Source organism: Nanorana parkeri, unplaced genomic scaffold (assembly GCF_000935625.1).
Source record: "Nanorana parkeri isolate BGI_ZX_2015 unplaced genomic scaffold, ASM93562v1 scaffold801, whole genome shotgun sequence".
Classification (NCBI taxonomy): domain Eukaryota; kingdom Metazoa; phylum Chordata; class Amphibia; order Anura; family Dicroglossidae; genus Nanorana; species Nanorana parkeri.
Genome location: NW_017307069.1, coordinates 246,550 through 272,568, shown reverse-complemented (window position 1 = coordinate 272,568; position 26,019 = coordinate 246,550). Strand labels below are relative to the sequence as shown.

The following is a 26,019-nucleotide window of genomic DNA, read 5'->3' as shown; positions in this document are numbered from 1 at the left end:
ATATATATACACATTTAAAATATCTAGCAAATTGTGATTATGCCTGCCATGGTGATTCTGTATTAAAGTCCAATACTATAGGAAAAAATATCTACCAAGTTGTGAGACAAATAGAACATGGACTACGACTACTAATCAAGTGCTGCCTTAGCAAATAGACTCCACTTTGTATCCAGTTATCCTTCATTGAGCAGGTGACCTAACAATGCATGTCCCAGCCACTCAAAGTGCCAGTCTGGACACATGACCCAGAGCCTCCCACAGTAAGCAGACAGCTGTGACTTTATGGTCATGGGTCTGATTTCACTCACCACCATATAAGGCAGTCACGGGCGTAACTGTATGTGATGGGGCCAAAGACAGTACTCCTTTGCTGCTTGGGCCCCATAGCCACTGCATGGTCTACTTTAACTATGGTCACGCCCTTGAAGGCAATCATAGATAGCATTCTCAGCAAAAGAGATTTTAATTTCAAATCTTTTCCACTGTAGATGTCCCTATTTTCACTAGATGAACTGAATAACAGCATGTATGTATCACAGATGTTACCAGTAGAACAGTAAGTTTGTTTTCATCTCAACATTAAATATTTTGTAACATTTATTTAAGTAATGACTGCCCCTGCTTGTATAAGTAGTGATAGGCTATCAGTCAGTTTTATATTTTGCCTACATGTTATTTTTCCTAAAAGGCTTTTTTTTTATTGTGGCCATACACAGCCAGATCTTTTATCAAATGTACATAAAAGCTAAAGTTAGACCCTCTAGCAAGTTGTTATTGTGGTCTGTGTCCCTGCAGGTGAGATGTACCCCCTTTATTTGTCCTGGTGACCACTGTCACCAAGAATGAAAGTAGGTGGAAATCCTACATTTTAGAGTTGTCATGAGAGCAAAAGGTGATGGGAAATCTTCCAATAACGCTCACTTTGGGGGATAGCTTTTCTTACTCCCTGTTGCATCTCCAAGAAAGGAAAAAGGAAGTCTCTTCAACAGGACACAGACAACAGAAAATAACCTAATTTTTGATAATAGGTTTGAACCCTTCCCTACTCTATCCAAAACTGAAAAAAAGTTTTGATTAAAAAGGTTTTAATTGAAATGTTCATTTTTTGTCCACTTTTGTATCTTGCTCAGCAACCAGTTGGGTTGTGTGGTCACCTGTACTCTATTGCATTCATCATATACAGGAAAGCAGCTTGAACTCAGTGACAGTGCTTTTCAAAAAGCCAACCACAATATGTTGTGCTAAGCAGAACTAGGGACCTAAGAAGCTTCACGGTGATTAAACCCACCAGTATTCACCCAAAACTGAGATGGCAGTTATTGATTTTCATAAGTAATTCCAAGTTGAAAATGTATTCTGTCTATGGCCAGCAGTAATAAAGGTCAGGTTTATTTTGTTATATCTTATGACGGGTAGGCAAGCATAACTCATTAAAATAAAATATGTCTGTTTAGAACACCAGGGAGTATATAGGAACTTGCGCTCTACTGCTTTAACCATCGCAATGATTGGCTTAAGAGTTGCAACAGTTAAATGCTTTTATTTATCACAACATTGCAGAATGTTGCCTTCATAATATGTTGCTTAGTGTTGCTTTTCATGTGAAAACTTAAGTGAGACCTGATTGCTAGATTTAGGATGTTTTTTTTTTTGTTTGTTTTTTTTAAACCATGGTTTAAGTGATAACCAGTTTTTATCTGTAGAGTCCAATTTTCACAATTAAAATAAAATCTTTCACTGTGTAGAATGTGTTTTGTCAAAGATTTTATCCCATGTTTGGTCTGAAAGCCTTTTGTGTATTCTATGGAGAACGTGTATCACTGCAATGAGAAAAATCTATTCCAGGAAAGGAATCTCACCAATTCTATTTAACTTAGTATGTGGAAATCCGTATTATATACAATATGCTTTATTTTAAATGTGATTACAAAAGGTTGAAGTTCAAGGAAAGAAGTCACTCATACAAATTAAACAATGACCACATGAGTGAAGGCTGTTCACCTATGCACCAGTTAATTTTCACTTGGCTTAGTAAATTAGATGAAGCTGTGCTAACTTCAATTATTAAATCACATGCAAAAAAAAATCTTGGCAATTGTATTTGGGTGAAGCTACTTGATCAGCATATATCCCGAATTAGACACTTCGGCAGATACCCCAAGACACACACCCAGTTCATGTTCGTTCAGGAGTTTATTACGCCATTCTTCTACCCTTAAGAAAACCCTATAAAACAAATTCTGGAAACTTAATTTCAACCATTTAAGCTGTTATTGCGGTGAACTGTTGTCGTGGCAACATGGACAAATTTAATTACACTGTTCAAATCTAACCAAGAATCATAGGTTCAATGGCAGCTTTATTGTGTAAACCTATGTTTCACATTTATCATTTTATTAGCTACCATTGAGGCTTACTGTTACACCTACAAAGTTACCTGCCTCTTTGTTATTACATAGAAGTAGTAAATTATAACTGCATATCTTTTACTAGTAGTGTGAAACAAGACATCTGACATCTTCTAGTTCTCCCCACTAGATTGATTGGCTTGCTGTGGAGTATTATATTGTCCATCTATAAAATACATATTAGATTAAAGCTGAACTTCAGGCAAGTACACAGACGAAATACATATTTGGTAGCTGTTGTACCTGTCAATTTGAATTTTTATTTCTGTCCATCCATTCCATAGATTTACAGGTGGATTACGCCACTTACAGTTAAGGAATACAGTGGTGTACTTTATCCATCCTCAGCTTGCTGACTGGACAGTGAAAGAGCAGCAACAAACTGACAAGGTTATCTCTCTGTTCATTTGCTCTCTTCTACTATCATGATGTTCCTTGTCAAAACATTTGCACACAGCATACCAGATTGGCCCCTGGTCCTGCTTCTCCTAAGTGCTGCTGTAGGGGTTATAGGAAGAGGCTGATACCAGGTCAAATTTAGGTAGCTACATTAGCTTCATTTAAAAAAATATACTTGGTAATAAATTTGTGTATTTTATACCTGTCTGGAATTCAGCTTTAATATACTCTATTTGATATATGTATTTTACCAAAATTAAAGCCACAGAGGTACTTATATTACACAGTATATCAGAATTGTGAATTATTTCATAGAACATTACATGAATATCAGGAGGTTAGATACTTCGAAGAAACGCTATCTTTCTAGTAGTAGTAGTAAGAGAGTTCTGTCTGATAACACCTATTCTTTGTTCTCTCTCTCCTCTCTAGTAGACCATGTTAAAATTCTGAACAGCAGAATTGTGGGGTACCAGAATCTCTCCGTGGGAAGTTACACATGGCCTTTCTGTAAATACCCATTACTGGCATCCTCCACCGCCTCGACCGTAAGCCTGCTGCAGTCTACATGTTAACCAAAAAGAAAAAAAATTACATGGGAATGTCTGAAAACCGCACTATGGAAAACAAAAAAATACGAAACCATAAAAAAAAGGCAACACTGCTCTATGAAAGCAGATACACACGTAGGATAATATACTAGACTATTGTAACACATTTACTTTTAACACATGTAACCATTCAACATGTGCCGCATTAGATGAGTATACGATGCGGACACTCCTTTTACTGCATATTATTGATGGAATCACAATTTAAAGTGTTATCTTAACTGTTCTTTTTTTTGTTTACATCGTAGTCTATTTCATTTTTATGTGTGTACCATTATTCTAAGTATACTGAAGACCCTCCTCTTCATTGTGATTTATAACCTGCATTGTTGTTTTGTTATGTTTTTAGTATTATGCCAAACAGAGACAAAGTGGTTCTGAAGCAGGCTCATCAGATTTTATTGAAATGAGTTGTATGATAGATTTATGTCTTTAAATCCATTTTTTTTTGTTTGTTTCCTCTTATACTATGGCCTTCATATAATATTGTGAAGAGGAATGTACAAAGTACAGTAACCACAGCAACCAGAAAACACCTCTTTTGACTTCTGTAAGCTGAATGGTTGCCAAGGATTACTGTCAATTATTACTCTTTGCACTGTCATTTTAAATAAGCCACATTGTTCTGTAAATTGAATTGAATCCAATTTAATCTACATCATAGTTCTGTAGAATGAACTGCAGCACTTATTTTAACCAAATTTCCAGGAATGTATAGAGACTAACCTGCAAAAGCACCTCTCCTGAAATATATTACAACCTGACATTTCCGTCTTGTTTTAGAAACCTTAGCACTAAACCTGTCTGGTATTTGCAATGTACTACAATATTGGTCTAGCAATAGGTTATGGTCATAGTAACGCAAAACGTATTCTTGTTCAACAGGGCAATGAAAATGGCAGTGATGGTGATCTCTCTTAACAACTCATCTGAATTCTGATTTGTTGCTATCATTGCTGTCTGAATTGCCATATTAAAAAAGCCTGCACATCTCCTATTATTGGCTCCAATGTAGATGTCAGGGTTGGAAGGCTGGTTGTATGATGACATGATGAGTTGGTATGGGTGCCTTTACAGAAGCACTCAACTTTGAATTTAAATGTTGCATTGAGGAATGTGCACTATTTATTAGAAAACATTTCTGAGGTTTTCAGTTCTGTTTCTTCTCAGAAAGAAACATAAGCCAAACTTTATTTGCTATATCAGAATGTGTGAACAGAATGCTGGCTTGGCATATTTCATTAAAATTTCTCCCAGCCTTTTGCATGACATCTCAGCGCCACAATATTAAGTGCTAGAGAGGATGGAGTAATATACTCATCCAGCCAGAAAAAGTATATTTAATGCTCCAGACTGACTCTGAGAGGCTATGCATTTTCCTACAGTGTGATGAGGTGTTTGCATGCACTGTCATGTCACCAATTATTTCCAAAGTATACACGGTGTATGCATTGGGGATATGATTTTAGCACTTGTTCTACTCTCAAGTAAAAGTGATAAGAATAAAATAATTTGGGTTTAAGAAATGTAACAAGGCATGAAGTGCATAGGGCAGAAGTGATAGTTGTATATTTCTATGGGCTTGCTCTGTTTAGCTAATTAGAGGGCCAGTAAACCTGAAACACAGTTTAGTTTTCAAGAACAGCTGCTACTGTTGTTCACAGATACAGTGTGCATGAAATTCTTCATTACCTGCACGAGACCATTTATATTTCATGTGCAGCAAAGTCCATTTTTTGTTTTCAGCCATTATGTAGTATCAGCCATTTTAGGCTAAAAATGTCCAGGGACATTGAAGGACATTGAGATCTTCATGCTTCTAAGTTCACCAGACATCCTCAGTGCTACTATTATAACTAAGAATCCGACATGGCTAATAGATATTTATCTTCACAATTTATCAGGCCAAGTACTCTGGTGGGGTGCGATGGGGTTTGCAAGGGTCACGCAATCCAAAACCGTATAGGTAACTTTTAAAGAGATTGCCAACGGTGTCCTTCAAAGGAATTATTTACATGAAGTTGGCTATGAAAACCAATATGTATGTGTATATGTGTGTGTCTGTGGCTGTGTACATATGTTTATATATGGTTCAAATCAGTTTATTTTCATGTTTAGTTCTGAAATAGATATTTTGTAGAATTCATGTTGTAACAGGTTTACTGGCCCTTTTTATATGTTGTCTCATAAAGTCCTGTTCAATAAAGAGTGATAATTCTGGTCAGATGCAAACTTTCCCCTTCTCTACAATAGATGTATGTGTAAGGAAGCACAGACCATTGCATTGTGAGTGCAGAAACCGGCAAATGGCAATTTGCCATTGGAGAGCAAATGGTAATTTAAAGCATTTCTAAACAAATATTTACAAATCATAACATGTACAGGACTAGGAAGAGATAACAATGTGTGAGACATCAATTAAACTTTAGAGAAAACATACAGAACTCACTTTAGACTTTAAATTTTAATTGGCTGCTATGAATCTTTACACTGAAGGATTAGAACTCTTTATTGAACAAGAGTGAAAGGCTTCATAAAGCTCATTGCAGATGTCCCCTTCTTGTTTCAGCTCATGAGCTATAGTTTACAGCACTAGAAAAAAAAAACTTCAAGCATTTAGAGACCCATCAGAGGTAACTGAAAGCCACTTAGGGCTCACGAGGAAAAGTGTGGGGATCTCTGTTACATGTAACTGAATATTTCTGAAGTTGTAGCTGAACATGCCCTGTAGAGATCGAGATGCTTCTTCCCTGGAAAACCCAATGTCAATATCTTCAACCTATGGAGATTTTTTTTTGTGTGAACTTGGCAAGTTAGACATAACAATCATAAATGTTTCATGTGATTAGCTTTAAGAACCTAATGATGCACTTGATTAGAAAGAGAGTTGTTCCAACCACTTTGGCTTCTGTTTTTCAAAATACTGCCGCGGTTACTGAAAATGTGGACAAACTAAAGCTACATGCTTTCTCTGAATGATCTTTGCACAGTGTGCCAGTGCCTCAACAGTGAGAAATGTGACTGAAGCAGATCAGATACATGTACGTGGTATATGGCTTTATGAATCTAAATGATGTTGGAACTGTCAGTGCTAAATAGTTTGACTTTTTTTTGTATATTCTGACACCTTATTTTAATCCTTTTTGTATGTAGAAATATATACATATATTTTAAACATCCAGTGGAGATGTATATAGAATGTAAATGTAATTCTTTAAGTCCATTTCATGGTCAGTTCTTTCCAGCTTCACAGAACGGGAGTATAAGATTAATAAGAAAAGGATAATAGAGAGAGCTGACTTAGCACTACAAATGCTATTCATTAAACAGGCTCTCTGTGAAAAACGTATTACTTCCATTGCAGTTTTGAGGGCTGTGTGAAGTCTGATCTTTTACCTGAAATCAGCCATGCTAAAACAGACAGGTTGTAACGGGAAAGCTTCTATAGATACTCCAAGATCTGAATATGTATATATGGCAGCATCTTCTTTACCAACTAGGCTGTCCTAGCATGGTTGGTTTCAGATAAGGGCTCGCTCAGACATCATACTGCCCTTATATCTCCAATGAATGCTTATGAGCTGCCTAAACCGTCCTATTTTAGGATTAAAGTGACACTAAACTCAGAAGCTGTATCTTAAAAATGCATTAAAGTGCATTAACTATTAACAAAAATGTATCTTATTTGTGTATCACTCGGCTGTAGATCCTCAAATCATCTCTGAATTCCTGCTGGCACTGTCCTTCCTTATGGAGGGTAGCTACTTTTGTTCCCCATGGTCCCTGTGTATGTCGCTCCCATGATGGACTATAATCTCACGTTTAGTTTACTAAATTGTATTGAGATTGTAGTCTATCATGGGAGCTTGGAAACAAAAGTAGCCACCCTCCAGAAGGAAGGAAGGACTGTGTCATCACCAATTCAGAGATGATCTGAGGATCTCCAGCTTGGTAATACACGAAAAAACCTACATTTTGTTGATATTTAAGGAAATTTGAACTCCTGAGTTTAGTGTCACTTTAATTAGAAAGACTCTAACTCTTTCCTCTTTAAGTTGAGGTATTAGATGGAGGTCAAGAAAAGAGGTGTTATCCATAACAACTAATCAAACCTGAACTGTCATTACGATAGTTATGTTTTTTTAAATGAAAGTGAGAATCTGATTGGTTCATATAGGAAACACCATATCATCCCTCTGCAATTTTGGAATATACCATAAAAATTCTTTTAAAATCCTGCCACGGAGGAGCAGTTCAAAAGACAAATAGTTGTTTTTCAAAGTAAAAATCAGGGCTTTATTTAATTACCTATCTATTTAATCTATCCAAGACGACCATGTTTTAGGACCTACAGCAAGACACCATCACATAATGTGATTACTTGCTAAAACTGATTGGCTGCTCTCATGTACAGAACATAACAGCTCTTTGCTTAATGTTACCAAATAGGCACCTTTTTAAATGTTATGTTCCCCATTAAAATAAGCTTTTGTATGAACTTGATTTCGTACAATGATGTATTATGCACCTGTTTATAGAATAGTATGTATGTTATAAACAGAGCTTTGCTCAAATCATAAGAAGTGTTTGCCGCTGTGCAAATCCATTTCAAGTGTCTATACACAGACCTAGCAACCCTATAAGTGATTACAATATTTGCTCAAATTCTAGTGTAATGATCTTGAAAATAACAGTACCTTTCATTCAAATCCCGCTGACTTTGGTAGAACTTCATTTTATGCGCGTGTATTAGCATATTTTATATGTTTTAGCAGTTTTATTCAACATGCCTGTAAGGTTGATTTTGTTTTTAATATTAAGACCAGGGTTTTGTGTTTTGGGGCTGCAATTCAAACTTATATGATGCCTTTCAGTTGTTTAGAAGCTACAAATACCAGCACTATTGTCTCTGGCTGGCAGTGCATGATGTGAATTTTAGTTTCTAAGTAGTTAAAGGTCCCAAAGGTGGCCAACTCTTGACCTGGTATATTAAAATGTTACACCCCAGTAACTGTAATGTATGTTGATAACCCAGATACATAGTAGAGCACATCAGCAACAGACAGATAGTGCCTATATGCATCTTCATTGTTCCCTAATACCTACCAGATATTCTGTACAACAGGCTGCTGGCCAGATATTTCCTGGGCAGTTCATAGTCAGAGATAAGGCTATTGGGTCTGTAGATATTCACAGACATTAGATTATCATTCCTACTCTTGGCAATTATGGCCACTTTATGACTTCTTCAGACACTTCCTGGTCAGTCAGCTATAGAGAAAGAACCCATAGGCTGGGAAAATCCAACCTACTATTCTGAGGAGACTAGCCTGGGATTGTGTGTCTGCACAGTGCATAGGCATAAATGCTCAGTCAATACTGAACATGCGTGTTTATGCACTACTCATTCCAAAGACCAGCCTACAGCTCATTCTCCATCTCTGTGAGCACCTAATGGACATATCTATCACCAAGAATGGTAGGTAGTGGGATATTTATCCTATGTAATGAGCATCAATCACATTTCCAGCATAACAAAAAACTTCTATGCTACAACAGGCAATTTTAATGCTCAGAAGTATTAATTAATGCTCTGTACACGGCAAGGTCGGATACCCCTTGCATTTATCTGGTTGTGTATAGCCACTCAAAGAGTATCTCCTTTTTTCATCATAGTGGCATGTGTGGTGGGTCTTGTTGAATACATTTACGCAGGATATATATAAAACATACTCTGTACACAAATTTCAAACCACCAGCTGAAATGTATACCACAGCAGTTTGATTGAAAAGCTTTAACTGTTTTTGCTACATAAATACAAGAAGAAGATGAATATAGAATGCTTATTTTGTCTAATGCAATTCCACCACTGTCCTTGAGATGTACAGTATATAGCTATACATCATCTCCATAGTTATCAGGTAAAGCATTTGATGTCCTCTATAGACAATAGAATTGCTAATGAGAGCTCTTACATTAAACAAACCATTTTTCACACGTGAGAGATTAAAAGTACTGTTATACATACGTATTCAAATTAACCAAGGAATGAAAAAAGTCATTTTAAGGTAGCACTATAAATACTTGTTGTGCAATGGCTAAAATACTCTGTTTTTACAAACATAAAATGTCGGCAGACTCTAAATGTCTTAGTAACCTTAGTTTTTCTTCTTTTTTTTCCCCCTCAGTCACATAATCAGTGACTCTAAACAAATTCATAGGTTTTCAGATGTTGGGCTATGTCTGCAAAATGATTTTAAAAAATGAAAATATAAATGGAAACTACATAGCTCTCATGTTAAAGTGCACCTCTAACCTATGTGGCCTGTCAAGTTAGTAGAAGCTTGTGACATGGCTGATGCCACAGGGCTTGTTCACGACAGTGCAGTTAGTAGAATCTAGTGACACCTTTGTTGACATAGGGCCTGACTGATTTGATTTCTATAGATAAGTAACATAATTGTTGCCACAGACTTTGTGTTTCTGTAAACAAGCTGCCATGATTGATATCTCTCGGTTTATGGTAAATGTCCTTCTTTTATATAGCTGGTAGTGGTCACCCCCCTGCTGGAGTTCTGAATTAATTTCCCTGTCACTAGTATGGTTGGTCAACTCTGGTGGCTCAGGTTATTCCGCTTCCCTGACACAAGTCACCCAGAAAAGTTGCAAGGAAAATTGGACTACTGACTCATGGCTGTTGTGGTGGTATAGATAGAAAAGCTTTTATATATAGGTAAATGAAAATATTGGTGCTTCAGGTGTTTAGTGCAAAGACAAAGAGTTTAGATGTAAAAGGACTAAGCCTTTAAAGATATATTCGGCATTAGCTGGAGTGCACCCTCACGCTATGGGACTGCCATTTAACAGGAGCACAATTGGGTAATCATGTTAACATCTTTGAGTCTATCATGGATTTGCATTTTAGGCTTGCAGGCATCATTCTTGTGCATGGTTTCAGATGATGGAAGTGGCCAGCAGAATAATTTACAAGAACAATGCAATACACTGAAGCCTACAAACTCAGTCAGTAGTGACAATTGGAGTCACAGCTCAAGACCCATCTAAATTCATAGGCCTAAGTGTGCGAGCTATGTACAATAAAATACTTCATGCTGTTAAACGCGTTTTCATTGCAGGTTAGTAAAAGACATGCTGAGGTTTATGCCTTTCACTGTTTATCAGACAACTTTAATAAAAACACAGGTTAGCTTGACCCATTCTCAAGCACAAGTGTGAACAAGCCCCCGGGCTTCAGTAGTGTTATTGGCCGCATTGTTATTGTCTCAGCTTTCAAAATGGCTGTCACAATGATGTTGCATTCGGTACACTTTAAGAAACCTATGCTTTTTGTTTTTGTTTATATTCTGTTTTATTTATCCAAAGTCTTTTCTGTTAGTCCATTTCTATCAGCCTTATGCAAATAATATGCAAGAATGCTGAAACTTGGATATAACGGGTCTCTAGGAGGGAAAGTTTGTACTCTTAACGTGTTAGGATGTTAGATTTTAAGATATTTTCTTCTGAATGATAATGTAGTTAGATGTAAGGGAGTGAATGAAAAAATAGAAAATTACAAAAAAAAATATATAAGTACAGTGTTTTTGGGGGTTTTTATTTGTGAAATATGATTTTATAATCAGCCATGGTATTTTTTTTTCTAGTTTTTGAACTGATTTCTACTTGCACCAATATTTTAGTATAGACTGTAATAAAACATACTAGCAAAAAGACGAGTTAATAAACTGGAGTCTTTAAAAATAAAAATCCTTACTAATTTCTTTTTTTAGAATTTATAAATTGTTACTAGTGAACTTTCACAGGATAATTCTGATTTTTGTTTTTCATTTTTAATAGGAGTTAGCATGTTTGGCACCGAGTTTTTGAGGTGTTAGAGAATATAAGCTTTGGTTTTCACAATTTTTGACTCTTTAACAAAAATCCCTTATAATTGACATCTCTATTTAAACTTAAATTTTATGTCACTGACTACAATGTCAAGAAGACCAGTGAACTTTGTTCATCAAAGTCCTCATCTAAAGACTACTTTAGATTTTCTCATGTTGAACGTTAAGTGGTTTCAAACCCTACGTTCATACTTTTTCATGGAGAACCTAAAGCTATGTGGAGCCTGGGCTCCTACCAGAAATTAGTCATGCTGAGTCGTTGGTAGTTAAGGTGCTGCCATAGATACTCATAGAGTTGTACATGTATTCATAACAATATCTCTTCTACCTGCATCACCACTCCAGCTTACAGCTTCACACAGCCCTCAGTGCTGCTGTGGAAGCTAATGGGCTGCATAAACTATTAAAGAATCTCTCCTTTTGATGAAGAGAAAAATGATGAACTCTTTCCTTGAAAATCTATGTAAAGTTTTGAAAAATAATAAAAAGTTTTTGAAAGAAAATCTATGTAAAGCAACCCTGTCACTTCAGGGTCAAAACAGGAAAAAGGCATACCTGTAAAAAGAAGAGGCATTATATTTACCTTTCCGGCAGCTGGTGTCTTGAATTGTACTCCCTAGCTCTTGCAGGTATTCAACACTCCTGCATGTGTCATTACCTGCTTTGCCTGCCCTATGTACTTATTCCTCCTGACAGTTTGTACATCACTACAGGGCATATGGGCCAGTGGGAGGAACTAGTGCATGTGGCAAAGAAAACAGATATTGGACCTATGCCACATGTCAAAAACATACAGCATTGTGGCAACATTTGAAGACACGGGCTGGTGGAAAGGTAAGCAGTTACCTTTTTTTTACAGGTATGTCATTGCTGTTATGAACCAGTGATGGCAGGGTCACCTTGCAAGTGACAAAAAATGTAAGTTTCCTTGAGAGCTTTTTTTTTTAAATATGAACATATATAACTAAGATACATTTGCATTGAGGCACTATACTTTGAAAATTATTTTAAACATGTCAGTATTGCTCGAAAGAGTGAACGCAACCTGTTGAAAACCAAGCATAATATTTTTTAACACTGAAAACAGAAGCCCATAGGCAAGCAGAATAGCATGAGAGATGTCTATTTATGAAAACTTTGATTTTTGAAAAGTGGATCTATGGCTATCGTAGACATAGTTGCTACAACTTGTGCTAACAAAGGTGTTTTCAATTTCAGAAATAAGCTGTTCTTTTTTTTCAGCACAGACTGTGGTGACCATGTCAACTGTTTTATCTGTTTTAATGTAAATATAAAGATATATATTAAATATAAAATTGCATTACTGTTGGTCACGAGTTAGATGATTCATATCACATCCATTCTGTATCATGGAATTTCTGTTTCATTATAAGATATTTTTAGTTACTAATGAGTTTGAAAGACTGAATTACTTTAATACATATATATCAAACTTCATTTAGTTGAATTACCATGTCCACACTAGGCATGGTGTGGATTACTTGTACTAGATCATATGCAAATTCATAATAAGATCATCCTAAATTCCTGCAATCGTAGATTAATTATGAAATTATATTAAGTTGTTGCTATAGCAACACGTCTACAACATGGCTACCTTTTGTATACATTATTTTTTACATTTTCACATGTAAATTAAATGAAGTGTATGAGTATGAGCTTGATAACGGTACAGTTTGATACTGTCAAATAAACCATTATTTTCTTTTTTTTTAAATATTTACCTTTCAAACTAGATTTGAATCCCCACAAAAACGAAAGTTTCAGATTTAAGTGTACACCAACACATTCAAAGCGCCTGTGGCCTGTTTGTGGCTCTCCTGAAAACAAATGCAGTCTCTAGAACTATTGGCTGGTGTTCCAAACGCATCAAAATTCTCTATTTGTCCCCGTGGGTAGTTCAGCTAAGAAATCTGCCCAACAAGCCCTGCCTGAAAACAAGCTTTAAGCTTATAGTTGTGGAGGGATAAGGAGCTACAACATTGGAGTCCTGTAAAGCTGCGAGTAGTCACTGGGTGCTTCAGTCTCTTGTTATCCAACCACAACTAAAATATTCTTTTGACTACAATTAGCATTTGATGTTGTTAATTAAGAAGTTGTTCCTGTCGCTGTAGATACACTCAGGCTCTGATTCATCAGCAGTTGTTAAGGTCGAGTCAGTATGGCTTATCGGCCTATTCTACTACAAACCAATCATGCTCCACTCACATATAAGAAGCTCTGGATTGCTTGTGTTGCCAATTAACACAGTGCAAAGATATCTTTATGGTATTGGCGGTTGTTGATTAAATCCTTAGAGCTAAGATAAAAATGGAAGTCCATTTTTGACTAGGTGCTGTCCATAAAGGAACATGGAAGGTTTCCCATTTCTCACAACCTCCTTGTAAATAACATTTGGACTCTTGTAGCTTGTAGTAATTAGCAACTGGAGACTAACCCTTCAAATATAGTAGTTCTTATAAAGAACCATCGCATGTTACAGCTGTGCCTCAATGCAAGATTTCAGTAGCAGATGAAAAAGGTCACAATCTATCAAAGTGACATACAGATTAAAATTCTACCTCCTGTTGCATAGATAGAGGGGACCCAGACAAATCAAATTTCCATTTTTCTTTTTCTTCACCTGCCCTATAATAATAAAACAAAGTAGACTATGATGTTGCAGTGAAGCAAGATTGGCTTCAATTTGTTTTAGAATATGGATGTAAATGTTATTACATATGAGAAAATTGCAGGAGTGTCAGATTTACTCGTTGTAAAGACAGCTTGAACAGAACCCTGATGGATCTATAAGGCTTCTGCAGCTTCCATAATTTTATCGAACTGCAGATCCCATGCTTGTCCTTGGTGCTGTATTTCTGTAACTCTTAGAGAGGTTTAAATGTTTTAATGTGATTTCCCAGTTAAGCCGTTTCGTGTTGTGTTGAACAGGCACCAAAGAAGTCAGGTTTCAAAGAAAAACTCTTGTGTTGTGTGGTTATGTTTATTCCACAGTATTTGAAGAATATAGTGCGGGGGCAACATTTACCAGGCCTTAAATCCATTTCACCTCATTTGCTCATAAATACATGTAGTCACTTTGAAAACTAGTTGAATCTACAACATAATAGTTAAAGGATTTACAAAAAAACTGCTGGGATATTTTAGTACTAATTTATATAAGCAAAGTCTGTAAAATAGTGTGGAATGACCTTTTAGCTGCATTTCATCTTAAGGATTTCCCTTTCCACTTCTGCTCAATCAATGCTGCAGTTTAAGGTGTTCATGAATGGCACCTGCTCAGTTACCGCATGGAGGATTTTATGGTTTGTCTTGTAGTCAAGGTTAGAGGTTATTCAATCTTCATCTTTTCACTTGTAGAAGAATTGCAGGTCCAAGTATGTTTTTGAAAGCCTCTAGTCGAAGGGACTTTTTAAGATGTGTTTGAAAAGCAATTGGAGAGCTTTGGTTAGACTACCTGCTACCTATGGCTAGCCTTGGAAGGCTGTTTTAGGCACGTGACCTTGGAGAATGTTACTAAATGTTACTCATATAAACTAGAGGCTTTATTTAATAACATAGTGCAAGAAGCAGTCATGGGTGTTAATACATTTGCAATTAACCAGAGGTCATCTATATTTGTCTGCAGAAATTCAAAATAGTATTTGTTACTATACATCACTCTACATCATCTTTCTTTGCACTGTGTGATAAAATAAAGTTTGGAAATGCCATTCTGATAATTATGAGGGAAACAGCTTTCCAAGGGTACCAGAATCGGGTTATATTTTGTATACATTTTTGTTAGGGATGACAGCCAGGGGCTTGTTATTAAACTGGTGATGCACTTAACCAACAATATTACATATGCATAACATCAGGCACCATAGAGAACATCACGGAATGCCTGGGAGTTGAGACCAGATAACAATTGGCAAAGAGAGGAAAGTGCAGTTTTTCCCAGAGAAAGGATCAGCAAACTGCAGCTATTTTGCTGTGTGAAGGCAATATTACAGTTTGAACAATGCAGAGTAATGGGGTCAGCTGCACTCCCCATCCTCAGCAGTAGCAGGCCCCTCACCCTGCTGTTTATATTTATTTAGAGGATTAAGATTTGACCTTTTAGATATTCACACCTTTCACAGAGAATTGTTATATGTGAATGGTTACGATGCAATGCCAAGATTCAGATGCATGTGGTTCTGCATTAGAAATGTAAAAGAATGAAGCGCGTGTGTGTGTATTACCACATGACAGGGTCAAATTTTAATTTAGTTTGAAAAATAACTTTGATATCATTTCACATAATGCCTCATTCTGGTCATCCTAAAAGAGAAGGCAGCAGCAGCTTGGCTGATGACGTTTGCATAATCCTGAAGGATTGCTGTCTGTCTATGGTTACTCTGATGTATGATAGGGAAATAATTATTTCCATTAATCATATACTGCAATCATTTGTCCATAGTCAGTGTGAGGGAAGGGATAGTCTTTTACTTTTTTTTTTTTTGTATTTTATCCCTGGACATGATATGCTGCTTCAACAGTGTTGAAGATACAATATGCTGCAGTTAAACTGATTCAGTTAGTGTACGAATGTGTGAGACACACCTTTTTTGCACTTATGTACATAGTCCAAGAATGGAAAAAAATATAAAAATGTAAAAAAATGAACTTGGAACATATTTTGAATATAAAAGTCCATAAAAAAAACACAGGAAAAGTTTGAAAAGAGATAGGTATAAATAAGGCTTTGAAGAGAAGGCATTTTGCTATAAAAACTTTAAAAAAAAAATCAAAAAGCATGTTTTTGCTTTGCTGTTGCAAAAGCTTTGTAGGTTGCCATAGCTTAATATGCAGCGCCCAGTAAACTCCAATTTGCAGCACAAAACATGCTGTGAAAATGATATTCTTATTATGGAGAATAAAGCAAATTAGTGTTGTCAAGTGCTGTCTGCTTAAGTCATAGCTTTGATCTTCAGTGTTAAAAAACAACCCAAAACAAAACTTGTTCTATTCAAAAAATATCAAATGTTATCCAAGAGGTTTTATTTAAAGTAGAAATCAAGGAAAATATCATACAATGGAGTAAAAATTTATATAAGTGAACAATTTTACCTGCCACAGGATTATTAGTTCTGTTTTATGAGTCTTGTAATTCATAAATCTCTTCACACTGCACGTCCAAATGACTTTGGGGTTCCCTTGTTAAGCAGTACAGCTTCTTGCATCTACTATCTGCTTATTGGACAATAAAATAGCAGTTTGAATATGCCAACACATCGCCCAGTGACACAGGAAGCTAAAAAGCTGTAGCTCGAAGTAGTAGTGTCACTTTACTCACTTTTCCATGTGGAAGGGTGTGTGAATCACAAGGCTCACTGAACAGAGCAGCAATCTTTTGGTAGATAAAACAGTTCACATAGATATGTATGCCAGCGAGTGTGTAGTACCAGTTTAATAAACACAGTTTTATACATTATAATATATATTTTAGTCACCTTATGTAAAAAAAAAAGGTAATTTGCAAGTCTTGTTAAAGTGACACTAAAGTCAGGAGTTAAACCTTAAAATCCATTCAAGTACCTTAACTAATAACAAAATTGTATCTTATTTGTGTACCACTTGGCTGTAGATCCTCAAATCATCTCTGAATTGGTGCTGACACTGTCCTTCATTCTGGAGGGTGGCTACTTTTGTTCCCCGTGGTTCCTGTGTGTGTGTGTTGTAAAGTAGTCACTCTAAACTAAGTGTGAGATCGTAGTGCATCATGGGAGCAAGCTTGGTGTGCTAGCTACATTACAACACACACAGGGACCATGGGGAACACAAGTAAGCACCCTCCAGAAGGACTGTGTCGGCACCAATTCAGAGATGATTGGGGGATCTACAGCCGAGTGATACACAAATAAGATAAATCTTTGTTAAATAAGGTATTTGAATGCATTTTTAAGGTTTAACTCCTGAGTTTAGTGTCACTTTAATCTATGTGCATTTGCTAATGTTATCATTCGCAGGGGGTGTTCTAGAACAGAAGACCAATTATTTTTTCAAGAATCTGAAAAAAGTTTTCTCAACATTTTTTGCATCACGAGGAGGAGCTCAGAACCATTATTATCCATTCTGAGATAAGTGAATAGTACCCTCTAGAACAGGGGTAGGCAACCTAGGCACCCTAGCTGCGATAAACTACAAAATGTATCATGTATCTGCCTCTGGGAGTCATGTTTGTGGCTGTCCATAAGAGTTTTGCAAGGTTTTGTAGTAGCTCCACAACTGGAGGGCCAGAGATTGCCTACCCCTGCTCTAAAGAATAAAGTACAATGGGGAGAATTTATCAAAACTGGAGCAGCTGTGCATGTCAACCAATCAGCTTCTCTCTTCAGTTTGTTCAGTTAAGGTTTGAAAATGAAAGAGAGATGCTGATTGGTTCCCATGCACGGCTGCTCCAGATTCCCCCCAATGTATTTCCAGTCTTGCACCAATATTGAAGTTACCTACGCTTTGCAATAGCCCAAGATCTCTGCTGTGTATTACATTCTAGACAGCTCCGTCTCCATAATAAGGAAATGTTTTCACTGTATGTTTGTTCCAGAAAGTGAAAGAGCAGACAAGTGAAGACCGTTGGTAAGCCTTTGATCAATGCTGCTGTATTATCAATAAAAAGAAATGGAATTTGCTTGAACATTGTAAATCTAAACATCAAATTTTTCATCTTTTATATATTTGTAGTGCTTTTTTTTCTCCTACCAATAGACCTAATGGCCAGACAAATGTGTTTAATTGGATAGAAAATACATTTTACTCATCAGACAGTCTTTGAAATAACATGCAGACATGTTTGTCACAAACAAAGCAATGTTTTCTCGTTGCTTACAATATGAGAGTTGGATACTTGATTTTTATAGAAACGTAGCTATAAGTGGCATCACTTACACGTCTCAGCTAAATATTGTGCCTATCAGTCTAGCTAGACACTTCCCAATCCATCCACACGCAGCTAGGAGCATCCACGTCAATGAGCACTACAAAATCTATGCAAATTTGTTTTTCTTTTTTTTTAAATGTATTTGGTTATCATATTTTTTTCTCTTTATCCCTTCTTCAACACTACATGGCACTTAATTTCCTGATTTTAAAAATAGATTTACATGGGATCAAGCCTTTTTCTTGTAATAGAAAAAGTATTTATATTTTGCAGTAGCACCAGACTGCATTGACTCCCACATCACGTGACAATCGTATTGCACTATTTTAAATGTATGCATTTAAGGCGGCCCATCTCCCTTGTCTAGCGGTCTTCACTGCTCCTCTTTTCACAGTTAAAATGATGTCCTATTTTGTTTTGGAAATTGCAGAAACCACATGTATGTGACAGTACAGCTTCATTTAACTTTGTCCTTTTTTGTTTTTTCACACAAACACAACAATAACAGAATGAAATAACCTGAAATTCTACTGCACACAGGAAACAGCTCTAACAAACGGAAGGGAGCCATTTTGTTGCCATGGCTCTTCATAGTCTAGCAGATGAGGGGATGAGTATAAAGGTGAACACATAGCAGATGAGGGGATGAGTATAAAGGTAAACACATACTCCATGTTTCAGTAGATGATACATTACAGTACATGTGAATGCAGAGAATAATTCTTGTGATCCAAGAGACAACATAATGGTTGTTGATTCCTGTTCTAAAATTAAGAAAGTGTTGGAGTTCTGTGGTTCTAAATGGAAGGTGGCTTCCAAGACTTTGACAGCATACAAGCCCACCAAGCCCATGTTTTCCTAGAAGTGCACACAGGTTGACACCTGTAGTTGCTTATGGCAACAATGTCTGCTTGAATTAGATTCTTAAAGAGGAACTTTAGGCAAATATAAAAGACTCAGATAATTGCAGTTCTGTATTTATAAATACATCATGAAATGTATTTTTGAATATGTCTAGTACCCAAATGTAATTAGGTATCAGCCTCATTCATCCATTGTACAGCACAGATCAGTCTGGGAGAGGGATGGGCAGGAGAGGGAGTCAATCATTTGTTTCATGAAAATGTGTTGGTAGGGCACATGTTAACAGGAGAAGGAGCAGACTGAACAGTCTGCTACTGCTCTTTCAGTGCCCATTCAAAAGGTTGGAGGTGAAGAAAGGAAACCACTCTGTTCTTTAACTGTAACAGCGAAAGTGGTGTCATCCATCCAGAGCTATGTAAATCTCAGAACTGGATGGACAAAGTAAACTCTTTTAGCAATTAACACTGCTCCAAATATCTATTTAATCTGTAAATGTATCTATTTGCCTTAAATGTAAGGGATCTATGAGATATTTGTCCAATAGGATTTTAGAGCCTTTGGGGGTGATTTACTAACCTAAGCACACGCACGCACTAGGTGCGTGTGATTTTTACACAGCAAAACGTATTTATCAACCAAAAAGTATCTAAAAGCATATTTCCACTAATGCCATATATGGAAAAATCATGCACATGATGCATATATAATGCTGCTTCACAGTTTAGACAAAAATGGTTAGCTCATGCATTTACATTCCTGCATTCATCAACGCAAGCAACACAACGTAGAGCTAATGTACACAACATCACCTTGCAAATTCATGCAGGGCTTTGCACAACACACCTGCTGGGTGTGTACACACTACAAAGGTGTTTAGATTCCACCCATAGATAATGCTGGGAGGGAACACACTACAGAGGTGTATACATGTTCGTGGTGTGTTTTTATAAGGTTAGTAAATCAACCCCTTTATGTCAGTTCACGTTATGTGGCTTGAGTAATTGCAGCAGATACCTTCAGAATACCCAGACCAGAAAAATACATTGAGTGGGTCAAATGTCTGTGAAGGAGTTTAGCATTTTCATGCTGGGGTCCCACTGTAAGTTTGGCATTATGTTGGGACCTTTAAAGGACATGGTTCCAAGGAGAACCTAATTGAACGAATGCCATAGCTTCTATGTTAGGAATCCCCAGGATTCCAGGACTTCCACCAGTTGGATAACCCTAGTTTGTTGTTATCCAGCTTAGTGCTGCAGTCTACATCACAGGGGGACAGTCAGATGTTAGGAAACAACCTGGACCTCATATGATCATTTCTATTCCTGACTATCATCTATGTATGAATAATCATATCCTACTGGATCAGTGCTAGATTGCAACACTGGAATAAAAGGCAGCAATGATGTACTAAGTTTACCTGCCCACATGCATGCCTATGGTCACTCTAATGAGATATCTATGAAATCATTGTAATATTGGGAGTTGGGTGCACCAACTGATAACACTCTACAGATAGTCATAGCGATCCTCCACTTCTGCCATTAGTCAGAAATGTCACATAGTGGCACATTATCATCAAAAGTAGCAGAGAGAGCAATAGTTTTATGCAAAGTATCTAAAGGTTATCTGCTGCAATTTTTAATAGAGCCATATAGTCACCTCAATCTGTCAAAATAACAGCTGTCCAATGATGGGCATTTAATGGTCACTCATTCCAGTATATGAGCCTGGAAGCTTGTGCTTCCACAAATCACAATGGAAAAGGCTTAGAATAGGCTCAACAGTAATCCCTTGCAGCCTCAGCTACTTGGCTCCTGGGATATATCAAGCCCTGGTCTACTGATACCTAAAGATGCTGTATATACATTATACAAGAGATACATAAGTACATTTAATATATAGGTTAAGACTAAATCTAGACGGCCCATTGTACATCAAAGCTAATACATACAGTAGGAAATGAACATATTGTACTTAGTGGGTTTGTATGTGTGGTCAATCTTTACACAGCTTTTTTTCTCCAGCACTAAAACATCTTACACCATAAAAGGAGAAGAACATGTTGAGAGTACAATTGACACAACAGACTTATCCAGTCTGTTTTTCTTCTACAAGTCTGGATCACTTCACTGTCAAAAGCCTAGTTTCTCTTGCAGTAAAAGTTATATATCTTAACTGCTACTGCGTGCTCAATGTGTACCACAGCAGGCGACTGCTATCACTACCTTACTCTTGATCCACAGCCTTAGATTCTGCTCAGAGGAAAGGATTGTGACAGCTCAGTTCCGTTTCTCAGCTGTAGAATGTAATAAAATCATTCCCTCAACTGTTACCGACAGGATGTACTTTTTTCACTTTACTTTTTGTTTTTCTTTGCCAGATTATATTGCTGTAGTGCTTGTATGTGCTTTAGAAATGTGCATAATGCTACTCATTTTAGTATGTTACTTCTATATTGTTGTTTATTTTTTGATCTTTTAATAAAGTATATAAAATTCTTGGTTAAACTGTGTTTCGTTTCTTGTGTCTGTCGTTATTAGACATATCACGGGTGTCCCTACACTTTTCATATCCTCAGGCAGGGGTGGGGTTGACAGTGGTGCACGTTCTGAGAAGGTAGGGGTGCTAATTCTGCACGATATAATCATTCAGGACAACTGCACCTTGGTTGTAAAATTCAGTATTGTGGAGCCTTCCCGGTGAGCAAGCAAGATTTTGTTATTGTTTGACTTTCAGCCTGTTGGTTCCCCCTGTTCATCCCACTCACTTGTTAGCCAGTTTGTTGTGTTTACTCAGGTGCATTGCATGGAATAGTACTTCCTGTGTACTTGGTCGTCCACTGGAGCCTCAATGGCCAATTAATCATAATGTAAGTGGCCACCATTTTGATTGATTTTTAGCAACAGAGCTCACTTAGACATTCCATTGCAAAATCTTACTTTACAGACAAAATAGGTAGAGCATTATTTTTCTGATTTAATACATGTGCTCAGAGCAGTAGCTAGCTCCTTATGCGCCTGAGGCAAGAACAGAAATTTGCCCCTGAGGTTATTTTGAGGAAAATAAAGGGGTTATTTAAGGGGAGATGGGGATAGAGCAGGGGTCATGGGGACAGAGCAAAAGGAGCAAAGGTTTTTTTTTTAAGGGGGTGATGGGGACAAAGCAGGGAGCAGGGATCATAGGAAGACTGGGACAGAGTAGGGTGAATGGGGTGATAGGGACAAAGCAGGGGGAGTAAAAGGGATTTGTAAGGGGTGATGGGGACAGGGCAAGGGACTTAGGTACAGAACATGGGGTGATAAGGATATAGCAGGGCATTAAAATGGATTTTTAAGGGCTTATGGGGACAGAGAATGAGGCATGGAGTGATAGGGACAGAGCAGAGGAGTAAAATGGGCTTTAAGGGGGTGGTGGGGACAGAGCATTGGGGCATGAGGTTATAGGGACAGAGAAGGAGAGAAAATAAGATGTTTAAGGGGTGATGGGCACAAAGCAGAGATCATTTGAAGATGGGGACAGAGCAAAGAAGTAAAAGGGATTTTTTTAAGGGGTGATGGGGATAGAGCAGGTTATGGCAAAAAATACTAATAATGTGTCAGCATTGACGTTCCTTTTGTGATCCAGATCAGTGCATTATCTTTGCCAAACATCATAAAATTCCCTGAATTTAAGTGCTAACTAGACGTACAGGATACCAATTGCTTACTTCATGAGGGGATAGAGCAGGTAGAAAATTCTCCCAATGACATATTTAGTTAATTCCCAAGTCTCCTTCATCCCCAAGTCTTCCTTGCCATCAATCGGCACTCTTTAGCTCCTCGTGTGGTGTATAGAGGGAGAGGGGTCATGTGATGGTCAAAGGTGTGATGCTTCATTGGCAGGTGCACAGGATTTTCAGCTGGCTTTAGGCAGCATTAGCTGACAGCCAATTGCTGGCTGAGAACTCCACGCGTCAGCCAATAAGTGAGGCACTCAGCACTGCAGCCGCCCTCAACTCCTCCCCTCCTGTGAACCAGCCAATACATAGCGGTGCTGCGACTTTTGTCTTGCGAGGGTTGTAAGGTAATTAAAAAAACGTACGATCTGCCTATCTTAGACAGGCAGATCGTACTTGCGATGATCGCAATGCGGAAAGGGCAGTGTGCGCTTGCGCACATCGGCCCATGCGGCATTTATCTTAAGAACATACCACTCACCCGCCGACAATCGGACGATTCTCGGCGGGTTTTCGAACATGTTCCTAAGATAAAAGTCGTGCAACTTTACAGTAGCAGAGGTTGCACACCTTCCACACACCTTACGATAATCGCACGATTGCGGGATTTCCCGCGATTATCGTATGATTATCACAAGGTGTGTGGGCACCTTTAGCCATGCTGGCAGTTAAAATTTCCTATAGCTGGTTCAAGTACAGCTGTGAAAACCTAAGCGTCTAACCCTCCCCCACCAAATCCAAAATTTAAAAAAGAAAAACCAGTTTTGTCTGAAATTAGGCTTTATGGGGTTCTTCCAAATGCAAATTGCTATTAGGGCCGAGTTGCACTTGTGCATTGTGGCAAAGGGCACTAAATCACTCACATTAACACACAATGTCACAGTGCATTGAAACGCACATGTTCTATGTCCATTGTGTTGTGGTGACATTCATTGTAGATGGCAACCCAAAACATTTTACCCTAGAGCACATTGCACCAGAGCGCACAGCAACGCATATATTGTGCTTTGTGGTGTGCTGTGTTTTAGAAAAAGGGTCATGTACTTTTTTCATCCGTTGTGGTGCTTTGGCGGCCCATTCATAATAAATGTCCAAAATGCATCGCCCATTAACGCATGCCACAATGCTATTGCAATGGAGCATTTTGATGTGAATGATCCCTTTGAGGAATTCTGGTGTCAGTCTGGAAGATAAGGTGATGATTTATTCCAAGAAGTCTAATTCCTTTTCTGTATAATGTCTTCCCTGCGCAGCAAAGGACTTAGTCATATTCAGTGCTATGCTGAATCAGCTCACTATCAATATTTAAAGGTAATCCTCCTGTAGACAACGTTGTTAATGATATTAGCCACTTAACCCTCGACATTTCTAGGTGTCAAAACAGATCTGCGTCTTCCTGTTGGTTGTCAGGTGGAAAGTAAGCATATAGTGATGCAAAAAAAAACTGGACATAGTGGATTTAAAATGCTTCATGAACAGCAGGGCACATGAATGCAGCCCAGACTACTGCAGTGAACTTCTGCATCCCCTGCAGCCCACTGGATGTGACATATGAAGAATAATATGTAATATTCTGTTTCCCATCAAATCAGAATTACTGACTTATTACATATGCTCATTTAGCTTCATCAAGTGGCCATAATGTGATATTACAATCGGAACATTTGACTTTAATTAAATGAAAGAACGCATGTTGGTGCCTATATTTGCACAAGATGAGCGTTCACAGATGTTCATAGGGAGGATGCCGTTGTAACTCAACCCCTATGTCATACAAGTATGTAAAAACACACAGCCACCATAGCCAGGGTGCTGAATATTTGGAGGTATATTGATGGGTGGTGCTGTTCAGTATTCAAGACGTTTCCCCCTGTGTTCCTACTGTGTCAGAAACAAAGAATAGATTAAGCCGGGAATATACACATTTGCTGCTTTTGACTGATTATCAAATTTACTAATCCCAATATTTGAAGTTGTTTCTGAAAATGAAAACATTTCTTGCCACCCTATGAAGGACGGCTTTGGGAATGTTGTGAAGGACACAAGTCTTGGTTGTAGCGCTCTTTCCCTCCATCCATCCAGCCGGAGCAGAGAAATTGTGTGTTCCTCATCCTGCACTGACATCTGCTGACAAGATGTGATGCTGTGGAAAGACATTCTTCATTCATCTCTGCTCTCCCCTGAAGATCCTCATCCTAGAAGGACGATTAAGATGTCATGTTATTTCTACATATAAAGAACTCTCTTTCCTAATTAAATTTGAGCTCCAGCAGACAATTGCTCACGTTTCCCTGGACCGCTTTGCTTCTATTGACTGATGAAGGAGACACAGCCTTTTCGGACTGCGATCAATATGTTGTTTTGCCGCACGTTATTACAGAAAAACCTTCGCCAAAAAAAGAAGAATTAACCGAGATTGATTCTGTGCAGTCAATTAGCAGATTAAATATTCATTAGCATTAGCAAAGCTACCCTGCATGCCGGACCATAAATCCTGCCTTGTACTTCTGCTGGAAGCAGGCACAGAGTCTGACTGGGGTTCTGTGTCATCATCAGGTACATACACTGAGTGGCCAGTTTATTATGACTTGACGTTTGTAGGCAAATTAGCTATAATTAGCTATAATTTGGCGCTGAAGTTGCTAGAGGGCCAGACCATTATAAATAGGGAAGCAGGTTGTTTACCACAACAGTAGAAGTGATTTTTTTCTGAAGATATGGGTAAACAACGCGATTTAACAGCCTCTGAACGTGGGATGATTGTTGGCGCTCAGAGACATGGAGCGAGTATCAGCAAAACAGCAGAATTCGTTAAATGTTCAAGAGGGGCTCATTGTTAAAGTGTTTAAAGACTGGACTGTCAGCCGAAAATCTGGGTCTGAACGTGCGAATTGTGGCCATCAGCGACTAGTCAATGATAGGGCAGAACGGAGAATGGCAAGACTGGTACAAGACAACAGAAGGGCAACAGTGCAATGTCAGATTCCTCGCATCACCTTTCAACATCTCGTGGAGTCACGAGGCGGCCAAACGAAGTCATCTCGTGGCCCAATGAAGTACTGATGGGGTGGTCATAATAATCTGGCCACTAAGTGTAGAAGACTGTATACAGCCAATTACCACCTTCACCTGCCTTCCATGGAAGCATTACATACAATGCCTCCCATAGTATATTGTGAAAGTTTATTT

At 37.8% G+C, this 26,019-nt stretch overlaps 1 protein-coding gene and 1 long non-coding RNA gene across 4 annotated transcripts in view; one reads left to right on the top strand and one right to left on the bottom strand.

Annotated features, from left to right (window-relative positions):
* Positions 1-3,983, top strand: part of LOC108794004 (muscleblind-like protein 3) — a 138,350-nt gene extending 134,367 nt beyond the window's left edge. For 2 of the 3 annotated variants that reach the window (XM_018564965.1, XM_018564966.1), the window contains 2 exons: positions 492-559; positions 3,243-3,343. In XM_018564965.1, the coding sequence (XP_018420467.1) occupies positions 492-559; positions 3,243-3,255 (81 nt within the window). In that variant the 3' untranslated portion in view covers positions 3,256-3,343. Of the gene's footprint in view, positions 1-491; positions 560-3,242 lie in introns of all 3 variants that reach the window. The other variant, XM_018564967.1, reaches the window with a different exon arrangement.
* A 14,753-nt stretch (positions 3,984-18,736) lies between these two features.
* LOC108794000 lies at positions 18,737-18,945 on the bottom strand. Its single transcript, XR_001941683.1, has 2 exons — positions 18,882-18,945; positions 18,737-18,846 (listed from the first exon to the last, which is right to left on the bottom strand). It is a non-coding gene; the product is annotated as an uncharacterized LOC108794000 (long non-coding RNA).
* Positions 18,946-26,019: the final 7,074 nt, after the last annotated feature.